Source organism: Mobula birostris, chromosome 5, assembly GCF_030028105.1.
Source record: "Mobula birostris isolate sMobBir1 chromosome 5, sMobBir1.hap1, whole genome shotgun sequence".
NCBI lineage: Eukaryota > Metazoa > Chordata > Chondrichthyes > Myliobatiformes > Myliobatidae > Mobula > Mobula birostris.
The window spans coordinates 207,298,859-207,312,625 of record NC_092374.1 but is presented as its reverse complement, the minus strand read 5'-3'; the positions used below and the strand labels follow the sequence as shown (position 1 = coordinate 207,312,625).

Here is a 13,767-nt window from a genome sequence, read left to right as displayed (position 1 = left end):
AATTGTGAATTAATCTCTTTTGCCTCCTCCATGTCCACATCCTTCCATTTTCCTCACACTCATGTGCCTATCTAAACATCTCGTACGCAGCACATTCCAGGCACCCACCGCTGTCCGTATAAATAAAAACTTGCCCTTCAAGCCTCCTTTGAAATTACCCCCTCTCACCTTAAATACATGCCTTTTGGTATTAGACATTTCACCCCTGGGAAAAAGATACTGTCTTACTCCCTTGCGCCTAACTCTGCCATGGACTGTCCCAAACCCCGCTGTGAAAGGAGGAGGATTTGGCGTGCGTGTTGCAAACCCATCCTGTAAAAACATAACATGCAGAAATGACAGCAGAGGCTCCAAAGGCCTCAGTCCCAGGCCAGAAAGGATCTTTGCTTGGAGGATGTATAGCTGGGCAACACCTAGACGTAAAGCACTGGCCCAGGACAGAGGGTTCTGGCAAGCTGCTCTTGGCGGCCGATGCTCCAGTAAATGTGAGTAGGCTCTTTCCACTTAGATTAGGAGAGATAAATACGAGAGGACATGGCTTTAGGGTGAGGGGGAACTTCTTCACTCAGAGAGTGGTGGGAGTGTGGAACGAGCTGCCATCTGAAGTGGTAAATGTGGGCTCACTCTTATGTTTTAAGAATAAATTGGATGGATACATGGATGGGAGAGGTCTGGAGGGTTACGGACTGGGTGCAGGTCAATGGGACTAGTGGAATGAAGTTTCGGCACAGACTAGGAGGACCGAATGGCCTGTTTTCTGTGCTAAGGGGATGGGCTTAAGAAGATGTCTTTTAGCTGTACCTGGGACATGAGAGTTGTGTTAGCCTGTCAAACACTCTAACATAACCAGCAACCCCCACCCCCCCACCCTCAGAGGCCCGGGAGACCCTTACGTAGTGTGGGCGGGTGTCGAGGGCACCAAGTCTCTGTGGGTCTGTGTTACGAATGCTCTGAATGTTCAGCTCCAGGATGTATTCAAACCTTGGCCAGAGGATTTCCAGTAGGGTGTCCCAGTACCTGCAAAGTTCAATATTGTTTAATGTCATTCCTGTACACAACGGTAAAGGAGAATGAAATAATTTTCACTGCAGATCCAATGCAGCACAAAAGAAGCAATAGAAGATAAAGAACACAATAATAATAATCATAAAAACATCAAGGTAAATACATAAGATAACTTCTATACATACATATGTGCCTAGGCTGTGCATAACGTGGGAAATAATAAAGTAGTGGTGGAGGTGTTGATCGGCTTTACTGTCTGGGGAAAGTCACTGTTTTTGAGTCTGGTGTAGCCTCCTCCCTGATGAGAGTGGGACAAGCAGTCCATGAGCAGGGTGAGTGGGATCCTTCGTGATCACACACACACATACACCCACACACACACTCACAAAAACACACACACACACAAACACACACACACAAACACACACAAAAACCCACACACAAACACACACACAAACACACACACCCTGTTACTCACTGGCTCAGTGTTTCCTGCTCCTGTCTGAAATTGTTTTTTCATCAAAATAAACTTCTTAAATAATAAAAATAAATATTTACAGTAATAAACTTATGCTTTCCATTCTTACGCATAGTCAATGCTTTCAGGACTATTGGGAAATAAGTGGAAGTGGTGCTGTCTGGATTGGTGACCATGTCTTATGAGGATAGGTTGAGCAAGCTACAGCTTTTCTCTTCGAAGCAAAGGAGGATTGATAGAGGTGTACAAGATGATGAGGCGTAGATCAAGAGGACAGCCAGAGACTCTTTCCCAGGGCAGAAAGGGAAGTACACAGTGGGGGGGAGGAGATGACAGAGGTAGTTTTTTTAAATCTACACAGAGTGAAGGGTGTGTGGAATGCCGTGCCAGGGATGGTGGTAGAAGCAACGACATTATGGATATTAAAGATAGGCACGTGGATAGGTAAATGGAGGGCTTTCTAAGATGGGGAGGGTTAGACTGATCTTGGAGTAGGTTAAAAGGTTGGCACACATCATGGGCTGAAAGGCCTGTACTGCACTGTACAATTCGATGTTATGCTCTAGTCAGGGCTAGTCCATATGGCTTTGTGTGGGGCAGACTGAGGAAGTGTTGTAGTAGCTGTACTGGACCTGGTTAAACCGCATATGGAGGGTTCAGTTCAGACTATCTGCAGGTCATTAGGACCAGATAAACTTGTCCCCTGGAAGTTTTAGACCACAAGACTATGAGATATAGGAGTAGGAGTAGGCCATTCCACCCATCGAGTCTGCTCCACCATTCAATCATGGCTGATCCGATTCTTTCACTCATCCCCACTCCCCTGCCTTCTCCACATCCCCTAAGCAAGAACCTATCTATCTCTGCCTTAAATACACCCAATGACTTGGCCTCCACAGCTACTCTGGCAACAAATTCCACAGATTTACCACCTTCTGACTAAAGTAATTTCTCCGCACCTCAGTTTTAAATGGACGTCCTTCAATCCTGAGTCGTGCCCTCTTGTCCTGGACTCCCCTACCATGGGAAATAACTGCCATATCTAATCTCATTAAAGCTGCTGGTGAACGCAGCAGGCCAGGCAGCATCCCTAGGAAGAGGTACAGTCGACGTTTCAGGCTGAGACCCTTCGTCAGGACTAACTGAAGGAAGAGTTAGTAAGTGATTTGAAAGTGGGAGGTGGAGGGGGAGATCCAAAATGATAGGAGAAGACAGGAGGGGGAGGGATGGAGCCAAGAGCTGGACAGGTGATTGGCAAAAGAGATATGAGAGGATCATGGGACAGGAGGCCCAAGGAGAAGGAAAAGGGGGAGGGGGGGGGAAAAAGCCCAGAGGAAGGGCAAGGGGTATAGCGAGAGGGACAGAGGGAGAAAAAGGAGAGAGAGAGAAAGAATGTGTGTATATAAATAAATAACGGATGGGGTATGAGGGGGAGGTGGGGCATTAGCGGAAGTTTGAGAAGTCAATGTTCATACCATCAGGTTGGAGGCTACCCAGACGGAATGTAAAGTGTTGTTCCTCCAACCTGAGTGTGGCTTCATCTTTATAGTAGACGAGGTGGTGGATAGACATATCAGAATGGGAATGGGATGTGGAATTAAAATGTGTGGCCACTGGGAGATCCTGCTTTCTCTGGCGGACAGATGGTATCCAGAACTAGATGGCACAGCCTCAAAATTAAGGGGCAACCGTTTCGAATGAAGGTAAGGAGGAATTTTTTTTTTTAGCCTGAGGTAGTAAATCTGTGGTATGCTCTACCACAGCCTGTGGTGGAGGCCAAGTCCATGCATATATTTAAGGCAGAAGTTGATCATTTCCTGATCAGTCAGGGCATCAAAGGATACGGCAAGAAGGTAGGTGTATGGGATTGAGTGGAATTTAGGATCGGCCATGATGGAATGGCAGAGCAGACTCGATGGGCTGAATGGCCTAATTCTGCTCCCATGTATTATAGTCTTATAGATCATGCCAGAATCAAGTGTTTTTTTGAAAGAATATGACCAATGCATCCATTATCTCTTCAGCAACCTCTCTCAGGGCACTGGGATGTAGTCCATATGGTCCAGGTGACTTATCCATCTTAAGGCCTTTGAGTTTGCCTAGCTTTTGTAATAGCAATGGCACTCACTCCTGCTCCCTGACACTCACGGACCTCTGGCACACTGCTAGTGTCTTTCACAGTGAAGATTGTTGCAAAGTACTCATTAAATTCATCTGCCATTTCTTTGTCCCCCATTCCTACCTCGCCTGCATTATTTTCCAGTGGTTCAATATCAACTCTCAACTCCCTTTTACTCTTCACATAACTGAAAAAAACTTTTTATATCCTACTTTTCATTATTGGCTAGTTTGTCCTCATATTTCATCTTCTCCCTTCTTACAGCTTTTTTAGTTGCCTCTTGTTGGGTTTTAAAAGCTTCCCAATCATCCAGCTTCTCACTCACTTTTGCTACCTTTGATATTGAACTTTTCACTGATGGACTTCGGCCACATTCCACTGTGATACAACACTGGCGGCACGGGAGGTCGTTCCTGCCTGTGGCCATCAAACGTGCAGCTCCTCCCGTGGGGGGTCAGACACCCTGAGCCAATAGACTGGTCCTGGACTTATTTTCCATCTGGCATAGTTTTGCATTTTGTTGTTTGATTGTTTGTGGTTTTTTGTATTGCTATATTTACGCTCTATTCTTGGTTGGCGCTGCTGTAACAAAACCAAATTTCCCTCAGGATTAATAAAGTATATATATCTATCTACCTTATATGCCCATTCATTGGTTTTTATGTAGTCCTTAACTTCCCTTGTCAGTCATGGTTGTCTACCCCTGCCACTTGATAACTACTTCTTCTGTGGGACATATCTATCCTGCACCTTGTGAACTATTTCCAGAAACTTTAGTTGCTTTTGCTCTGCCAGTATCCCCACCAGTGTGCCCCTCCAATAAAACTGGGCAAGCTCCTCTTTCACGCCTCTGTCAGTCCCTTTATTCCATTGCGATACTGATACATCTGACTTGTGCTTCTCCCTTCAAACTGCAGTATGAATTCAATCATATTATGGTCACTGCCTCCTAAGGGTTCCTTTACATTAAACTCCCGAACAAGATCTGGGTTATTACACAACACCCAATCTAAAATAGGCTTTCCCCTCGTAGGCTCAAGCACAAGTCGGTCCAAAAAGCCATTCCGTAGGCATTCAACAAAATTCCATCTCTTGCGATCCAACACCAACCTGACTTTCCTAATCCCCTTGCAGCTGGAGGTTCCTCATTACAATTGTGACATTACCCTTATTACATGCCTTTCCCAGCTCCCCTTGTAATCTTCACCTCACATCTTGGTTACTATTTGGAGACCTATATACGATTCCCAAAACGGTTTTTTAACCCTAGCAGTTTCTTAACTCCACCCACAGAAATTCACATTTGCTAACCCTGTGTCACCTCTTCTTAAAGTTGTAATCCCATCTCTTACCAACAAATCAACACCACCACCTAAGCCTTCCTGCCTGTCCTTTCGATACAAAGTATATCCTTTGATGTTGAACTCCCAACTATGACCTTCTTTCAGCCACGGCTCAGTGATACCACGATGTCATACCAACCCATCTCTAATTGCACCATGTTCATCCACCTTATTCCAAATGCTACCTGCATTTAAATACAGCACTTTCAGCCCTGAATTCTTTGCTCTTTTGGTTTGTGCCTCTGTGGTACAATTTAACTCTGCTCTGTTGGCATTTGTACCCAATCATTGGTCGATTGGTAAGAAACTGTTCCTAAAACATCAAATGTGTGCCTTCAGCCTCCTATACCTCCTCCATGATGGTAGCAATGAGAAGAGGGCATCTCCCAGATCGTGAGGGTCTTAATGGTGGATGCCACCATCTCGAGGCATTACCTTTCATGACACATGTCAGTAAAAATAAAACTGATTTCGGATTCTGGAGCAGGGTGGGACATTGAGACAGTCAGAGGTTATAGGGAGACAGGTTTCGAGATTTGAGGAATGGCTAACAGTGTGAATTTCCCCGGGAGGGGGAGAAGGTTGGAGATTAGGGAAAGGGTAACTGTGATTTTACCCCAGAGGGAGAGGGGATTGGAGATTTTGGGAATGGGTAACAGAGTGATTTTACCCCAGAGGGGGAGATGATTGGAGATTTGTGGAATGGCTAATAGTGTGATTTTACCGTAGAGGGGCAGATGATTGGAAATTTGTGGAATGGGTAACGAGTGATTTTACCCCGGGGGGAGGGAAGAGGATCAGAGATTTGGGGAACATTTAGCAGTCTGTTTTTCTATCTCCACAGATACTGCCTGACTTGCCAGCTGCTTCTGTGTCACATAGTTTCCCAAAAACTTAAATCTTTAATTACTTATCGACAGCAGGGACGTTTCGCTTTGCCATGATGGTCTTGAAGCGGAGGATGATGTGGATGCACAGGAAGATGGCAATACTGTCAAAGCTATCGGCAACGTAGGTATCCATGTGTTTCTGAAAGAAAAAGAAATTATAAACAGTAAATGAGCCACCAACATGAAGCAATAGATAAAGTCTCCCAGCGCTCACTGTCACCTTGATCGAACCGCCCAATTTTATTTATTTATTTAGAGATGCAATGTGAAACAAGCCCCTCTGGCCTTTCAAGCTCAACAAATTGCCAACTTGATCCTAGCCTAATCACGGGACAATTTATCTACTAAGTGTTACGCTTTTGGACTGTGGGAGGAAACCAGAGCACTCAGAGGAAACCCATGCACACACAGAAAACATACAAACTTGCTTAGAGAGAACTCCAAACTCAGACGCCCCAAGTGGAGTAACGTGACAGTAACCACTACGCTACCGTGGCACCCAACTGTCCAAGAATGGCTGGTGATGTTGTGTCGGATTCAGCCACACTCAGATTGAGTACAAAGAAAAGGATATTAATGGATCTTAGGAAAGGGCTGAATAGGTTCGAACTTTATTCCCTAGAGCACAGGAGAATGAGGGGAGATTTGGGAGAAGTATACATAATTATGAGCAGTATAGAGAGATTAAACACAAGCAGGCTTTTTCCACTGAGGTTGGGAGAGACTGGAACTAGAGGTCATTAGTTAAGTGTGGAAGTGTGGAAGGTGAAATGAACTGCCAGTGAAAATGGTGGATGTGGGTTTGGTTGCAACATTTAAGGGAAGTTTGGCTAGGTACATGGATGGAAGGGATATGCCTCTAAGAGCAAAGAGATCCTTCTGTAGCTGCACATGGCCCTGGTGAGACCACACCTGGAGTACTGTGTGCAGTTTTGGTCTCCAAATTTGAGGAAGGACATTCTTGCTATTGAGGGAGTGCAGCGTAGGTTCACGAGGTTTATTCCCGGGATGGCGGGACTGTCATATGTCGAAAGATTGGAGCGACTGGGCTTGTATACACTGGAATTTAGAAGGATGAGAGGGGATCTTATTGAAACATATAAGACTATTAAGGGATTGGACACGCTGGAGGCAGGAAGCATGTTCCTGCTGATGGGTGAGTCCAGAACCAGAGGCCACAGTTGATATGGCTATCAGTTGATATTGATATGGAAGGCCATGGTTTGGGTGCATGTTTGATGAGACTAGGCAGCTTGGCACAGACTAGATGTTCCAGCGAGAAAAGCAAGATCAGATCCTGCCCAGGGAACAGACTCAAGATGCTTTCTTGAATCAAATTAGGATGGATAAATCCTCAGGGCCTGACAAAGTGTTCCCTTAGATCTTGCAGGAAGCAAGTGTAGAAATTGCTGGACCCTAGCAGACATAGGGTCCTGAGCAGTTTCAAGTTCCTGGGTGTCAAGATCTCTGAGGAACTAACCTGGTGCCAACATATCGATGCAGTTATAAAGGAGGCAAGACAGTAGCTATACAAGGGGTGATTGATAAGTTCGTGGCCAAGGATAGGAGGAGTCAATTTTAGAAAACCTAGCACATTTATTTTTCAACATAGTCCCCTCCTACATTTACACACTTAGTCCAGCGGTCGTGGAGCATACAAATCTTGGACCTCCAGAAAGTGTCCACAGCAGGGGTGATTGATAAGTTCATGGCCTGGGGTAGAAGGAGATGAGTCTGACCAGGGTTCTATATAGCTGTCAGAAGTGTTTTTTACGCAGAGTGGTGGGTGTGTGGAATGGGCTGCCGGTGGTGGTGGAAAAGATAGGGTCTTTTAAGAGACTCCGAGATAGGTACATGGAGCTTAGAAAAATAGAGGGTATGGGTAAGCCTAGGTAGTTCTAAGGTAGGGACATGTTCGGCACAACTTTGTGGGCCGAAGGGCCTGTATTGTGCTGTAGGTTTTCTATGTTCTATGTTAACATTACCTCTCAGCTCCTAAACTCAATCGCACGATTGATGAAGGCCAATACACCATATGCTTTCTTAACCGCAGAGACAACCTGTGCAGCAGCCTTGAGTGTCCTATGGACTCGGAGCCCAAGATCCCTCTGATCCTTCACAATGCCAAGAGTCTTACCATTAATACTATATTCTGCCATCATATTTGACCTAACAAAATGAACCACCTCACATTTATCTGGGTTGAACTCCACCTGCCACTTCTCAGCCCAGTTTTACATCCTATCAATGTCCCGCTGTAACCTCTGACAGCCCTGCACACTATCCACAACATCTCCAACCTTTGTGTCATCAGCAAATATACTAACCCATCCCTCCACTTCCTCATCCAGGTCATTTATAAAAATCACGAAGAGTAGGAGTCCCAGAACAGATCCCTGAGGCACACCACTAGTCACCGACCTCCATGATTGACCCATCTACAACCACTCTTTGCCTTCTGTAGGCAAGCCAGTTCTGGATCCACAAAGCAATTTTCCCTTGGATCCCATGCCTCCTTACTTTTTCAATAAGCCTTGCATGGGGTACCTTGTCAAACGCCTTGTTGAAATCCATATACACTACATCTACTGCTCTACCCTCATCAATGTGTTTACTCACATCCTCAAAAAATTCAATCAGGCTTGTAAGGCACGACCTGACTTTCACAAAGCCATGCTGACTATTGTTAATCATATTATGCTTCTCCAAATGTTCATAAATCCTGCCTCTCAGGATCTTCTCCATCAACTTACCAACCACTGAAGTAAGACTCACTGGTCTATAATTCTCTGGGCTATCTCTACTCCCTTTCTTAAATAATGGAACGACATCCACAACCTTCCAATCCTCTGGAACCTCTCCTGTCCCCATTGATGATGCAAAGATCATCGCAGAGTCTCAGCAATATCCTCCCTCGCCTCCCACTGTATCCTGGGTTACATCCCATCCAGTCCCGGTGATCTATTCAACTTTATGCTTTCCAAAAGCTCCAGCACATCCTCTTTCTTAATATCTACATGCTCAAGCTTTTCAGTCCGCAGTAAGTCATCACTACAATCGCCGAGATCCTTTTCCGTACTGAATACTGAAGTAAAGTATTCATTAAGTACCTCTGCTATCTCCTCCGGTTCCATACACACTTTTCCACTGTCACACTTGATTGGTCCTACTCTCTCACGTCTTATCCTCTTGCTCTTAAATTACTTGTAGAATGCCTTGGGGTTTTCCTTAATCCTGTCCGCCATGGCCCCTTCTGGCTCTCCTACTTTCTTGAGCTCCTTCCTTCTAGCCTTATAATCTTCTAGCTCTCTATCATTACTTAGCTTTTTGAACTTTCTTCAGCTCTTCTTTTCTTCTTAACTAGATTTACACCACGGTTCCTGTACCCTACCGTCCTTTCCCTGTCTCATTGGAACATACCTATGCAGACCCCCACACAAATATCCCCTGAACACTTGCCACATTTCTTCCGTACATTTCCCTGAGAACATCTGTTTCCAATTTATGCTTCCAAGTTCCTGCCTGATAGCCTCATAATTCCCCTTACTCCAATTAAACGCTTTCCTAACTTGTCTGTTCCTATCCCTCTCCAATGCTATGGTAAAGGCCACAGAGTTGTGATCACTATCTCCAAAATACTCTCCCAGATCAAGTACAGCCTCTCCTCTTGTAGGCTTATCTACATATTGTGTCAAGAAACCTTCTTGAACACACCTGACAAACTCCACCTCATCTAAACCCCTCACTCTAGGGACATGCCAATCGATATTTGGGAAATTAAAATCTCCCACCACGACAACCCTGTTATTATTACACCTTTCCAGAATTTCACGCACAACAGTCTCTAGAATTAACAGTGAATAATGCAAAAAAAAACAAGAGCAGCAGGTCTGTGGTCGAAAATGCCTTGTTAATGAGGGAAGTCAGAGAAGATTGGCCAGATTGGTTCAGGCAGGCAGCAAAGTGACAGCAACAATAAACAAATAAAGATTGCAAAAGTGGTGTGCAGAAGAGAATCTCTGAACACACAATTTGAACCTTGAAGTGGATGGCCACAGCAACAAAAGAACACACTGGGTCCCACATCTGTACCTAATAAAGTGACCACTGATCGTATACCTCTTTATTATGATTTATAGTGATATTGTATGTATTGCAATATATTGCCACATCAAAACAACAAACTTCACTAATACTGTCAGTGATTATAAAAACGGAGTCCAATTTTGCAGTGAAAATCGCGCCAGTACAGGAGGAGTTTGGTTCCGTAAGGTTTAAATTACCAAGAACATGGTGAGAGTCTTCCCCATGACGGCGTTGAAGAGGTCCTGAGCAGAGTTCCCAGTCACCATGAAGAAATCACAGAGGAAGAGGTACTCCCGGCAGCTGTTATCGAGGAGAGCATAATGCTGGCTGCGGAACAGACTCTCAAAGGGATACTGAGGGGTGGAACAGATTGGTGTCATATGGGAAGCATATCAAATGGTTAAAAGCAAATTATTTTACCAGTCACCACATTTTCTTAAAAGGCTTCCAGATTCAGATTTATTTATTAAATATACATCGAAAGAAATGGTGAAATGCAAGCAACAGATTTCAAATCTGACTATGAATGAGAACAGTCAGCAGTCCTGATGGGGGTGTCAGTGAGTCTCAGGGTCAGAGGACTGTGGAGCTGTAGTCCTGGAGTTCAAAGCCCTATGATCAGGAAAACAATCATGAAGCAATCAGTTTCGATTGGACAAAAACCATCAGAATCCAGGGACCCAGTCGCTGGGTCAGTGTGTCAGGAAGTTGGAACCCAATGTCTACGCCTCTGAGAGTCCAGCCCAGGGAATGGAGTTTGGAGGGGTGATGTCTATGTGTCTGAGAGACCAAGCCAGGGAATGGAGGTTGGAGGGATGATGTTTTTTTTATCTCTGTGAGTCGAGGCCACGGTATGGAGGTTGAAGACCTGGTGTATACGTGTCTGAAACTCCAGGACAGAGAATGGAGGTTGAAGACCCTGACGTACACATGTCTGAAACTTCAGGCCAGGCACTAGAGGTTAGGGGCCTGATGTCAGATCTATCAGTAGAAAGAATCAGTCCCAACACAGACCTCTGTGGAACACCACTATTCACCGGCAGCCAGCCAGAAAAGGCTTCCTTCAATCCTACTCTTTCCAGAAGACTGGAAAATTGCAAATGTCACTCCACTCTTCAAGAAGAGAGAGAGGCAGTAGAAAGGAAACCATTGGCCAATTATCTGACCTCAGTGGTTGGGAAGATGTTGGAGTCAATTTTAAAGATGAGGTCTCAGGGTACTTGGAGGCACATGATAAAATAGGCCACAGTCAGCATGGTTTCCTCAGGGGAAAACCTTGCCTGACAAATCTGTTGGAATTCTATGAAGAAATAACAAGCAGGATAGACAAAGGAGAATCGGTTGATGTTGTGTACTTGGATTTTCAGAAGGCCTCTGACAAGGTGCCACACATGAGGCTGCCTAACAAGGTAAGAGCCCATTGTATTACGGGAAAGATTCTAGCATGCATACAGCAGTGGCTGATTGGCAGGAGGCAAAGAGTAGTATGGAAGGAAACCTTTCCTTGGCTGGCTGACGGTGAATAGTGGTGTTCCACAGAGGCCTGTGTTGGGACCGATTCAATTTACATCATATTTCAGCGAGTTGAATGATGGAATTGATGGCTTTATTGAAAAGTTTGCAGATGATATGAAGATAGGTGGAGGGGCAGCTGGTTTTGAGGAAGTAGAGAGGCTGCAGAAGGACTTAGAGAAATTAGGAGAATAGGCAAAGAAATGGCAGATGGAATACAGTGTTGGGGAGTGTATGGTCATGCACTTTGGCAGAAGAAATGAAAAGTTGGCTGTTTTCTAAAAGGAGAGAAAATACAATAGACTGAAGTGCAAAGTGACTTGGGAGTCCTTGTGCAGGATTCCCTAAAGGATAATTTGCAGATGGGTCTGTGGTGAGGAAGGCAAATGCAATGTTGGCATTCATTTCAAGGGGACTAAAATATAAAAACAAGGGTGTCATGTTGAGACTTTATAAAGCACTGGTGAGGCCTCCCATGGAGTACTGTGAGCAGGTTTGGGCCCCTCATCTTATGCTGAAATAGGAAAGGGTTGAAAGGAGCTTTACAAAAATGATTCCAGGATTGAATGGTTTGTCATACGAATAGTGTTTGACAGCTCTGGGTCTGCATTCACCAGAATTCAGAAGAATGAGGGGTGACCTAATTGAAACCTATCGAATGGTGAAAGGCCTCGATAAAGTGGATGTGGAGAGGATGTTCCAATGGTGGGAGAGTCTAAAACCAGAGGACACAGCCTTAGGATAGAAGGGCGTCCTTTTAGCACGGAGATAAGGAGGAATTTCTTTAGCCAGAGAGTGGTCAATCTGTGGAATTCTTTGCTACAGGCAGGAGGCCAAGTCTTTATATATATCTTAGGTAGAGGTTGATAAGATTCTTTATTGGTCAGGGCACGAAGGCATATGGAGAAAGGGCAGGAGATTGGGGCTGTGAGGAAAATTGGATCCGCCACGATGAAATGGTGAGCTGATACAATGAGCCAAATGACCTCCTATATCATATAGCCTTATGTTCTAAGTCCAGGCCAGGAACTGGAGGTTGGTGATCCGACATTTACATGTCTGGGAGCCCAGGCCAGGAACTGGACGTTGGAGGCCTGATATCTACAGGGAATGGAGGTTGAAGCGGTGATGTCTACGTGTCTGAGAGTCCAGGCTGGGGAATGAAGATTGGAGACCCAATGTCTCCATGTCTGAGAGTCCATGCCAGAGAATAGAGGTTGGAAGGGTGCTGTCCATGTTTCTGAGAGTTCAAACGAGGAAACGAAGGTTGGAGGTCCAATGTCTATATGCCTGAGAGTGCAGACCAGGTAATGGAGGTTGAAGTGGTGACATTTACATGTCTGAGAATCCAGTACAGGAAATGGAGGTTGTAGGGGTGATGTCTACGTGTCTGAGAGTCCAGGCCAGGGAATGGAGGTTGGAGGGGTGACATTTACGAGTCTGAGAGTCCAGTACAGGAAGTGGAGGTTGGAGGGGTGATGTCGACATGTCTGAGAGTCCAGACCAAGGAATGGAAGTAGAAACCTGATGTCTGCAGTCCAGGACCAAGGAATGGGGTCAGGGGTCAGTGGCCAGAGGCGACCTTTCCTGAGGTCGGAGGCTGGTCTGTGTGTGCAAGCAGCTGGGAAGAGCACTTGCCTTGCTGCTGTTATTTTGTTGTGTTATTCTGCTAAGCATGGTAGGATTGCTACATTGGCATTGGCACAGGTGGTGACATTTGCAGGCTGTCCCCAGCACACCATTAGAATTCTGCTGGTCCTTGATGCAAACGACGCATTTCACTGTATGTTTTCCTGTGCATGTCATAAATACATCTGAATATCAGTCTGAGGGGGCTGCCTACTCTCTAGAGATGGCCAAGCTTACCCGAGTATCATTCTTCTGTGCTGCATGGGGCACTATGATGGGCCCTTCCAGTTCTGACGGCACGATCACATTACCTCGGTTTCCCAAGGTAAAAATAGTGTTCCGGTTTTTCAGTGATGGTTTGGAGAAAAAGCGTGAACAGTGGGTCAAGGGTAAAACAAACATTGAATCAACGGAGCTGCAGTCAAAGGCAGAGAGTGCTCGAGACAAAGATTGTTTTGTGTACTGTTCTTATCAAACGAGGCCAGAACATTGACCCTAATCAGGAGAAATTATGTATCAGTTTACAACGCTGGCCATAAACACGAGATTCTGCAGATGCTGGAAATGCAGAGCAACACAGCTGCAGGACTGATGAAGGGAGGTTCTGGGTCCAAAGTGTTGACTGTTTATACCTCTTCATAGATGCTGCCTGACGTGCTGAGTTCCCCAGCAGTGCGTTTACAATCCGGGCCATAACACAGACCC

At 45.3% G+C, this 13,767-nt stretch overlaps 1 protein-coding gene across 2 annotated transcripts in view; it reads right to left on the bottom strand.

Moving 5' to 3' along the window:
- The window catches only part of vps52 (VPS52 subunit of GARP complex), an 80,614-nt gene that overhangs the window by 14,786 nt on the left and 52,061 nt on the right, over nt 1-13,767 (bottom strand). For both annotated transcript variants that reach the window (XM_072259420.1, XM_072259419.1), the window contains exons 11-14: nt 13,300-13,433; nt 10,119-10,274; nt 5,856-5,974; nt 894-1,017 (exon numbers count right to left, since the gene is read on the bottom strand). In XM_072259420.1, coding sequence (XP_072115521.1) covers nt 894-1,017; nt 5,856-5,974; nt 10,119-10,274; nt 13,300-13,433 — 533 coding nt within the window. The remainder of the gene's footprint in view (nt 1-893; nt 1,018-5,855; nt 5,975-10,118; nt 10,275-13,299; nt 13,434-13,767) is intronic.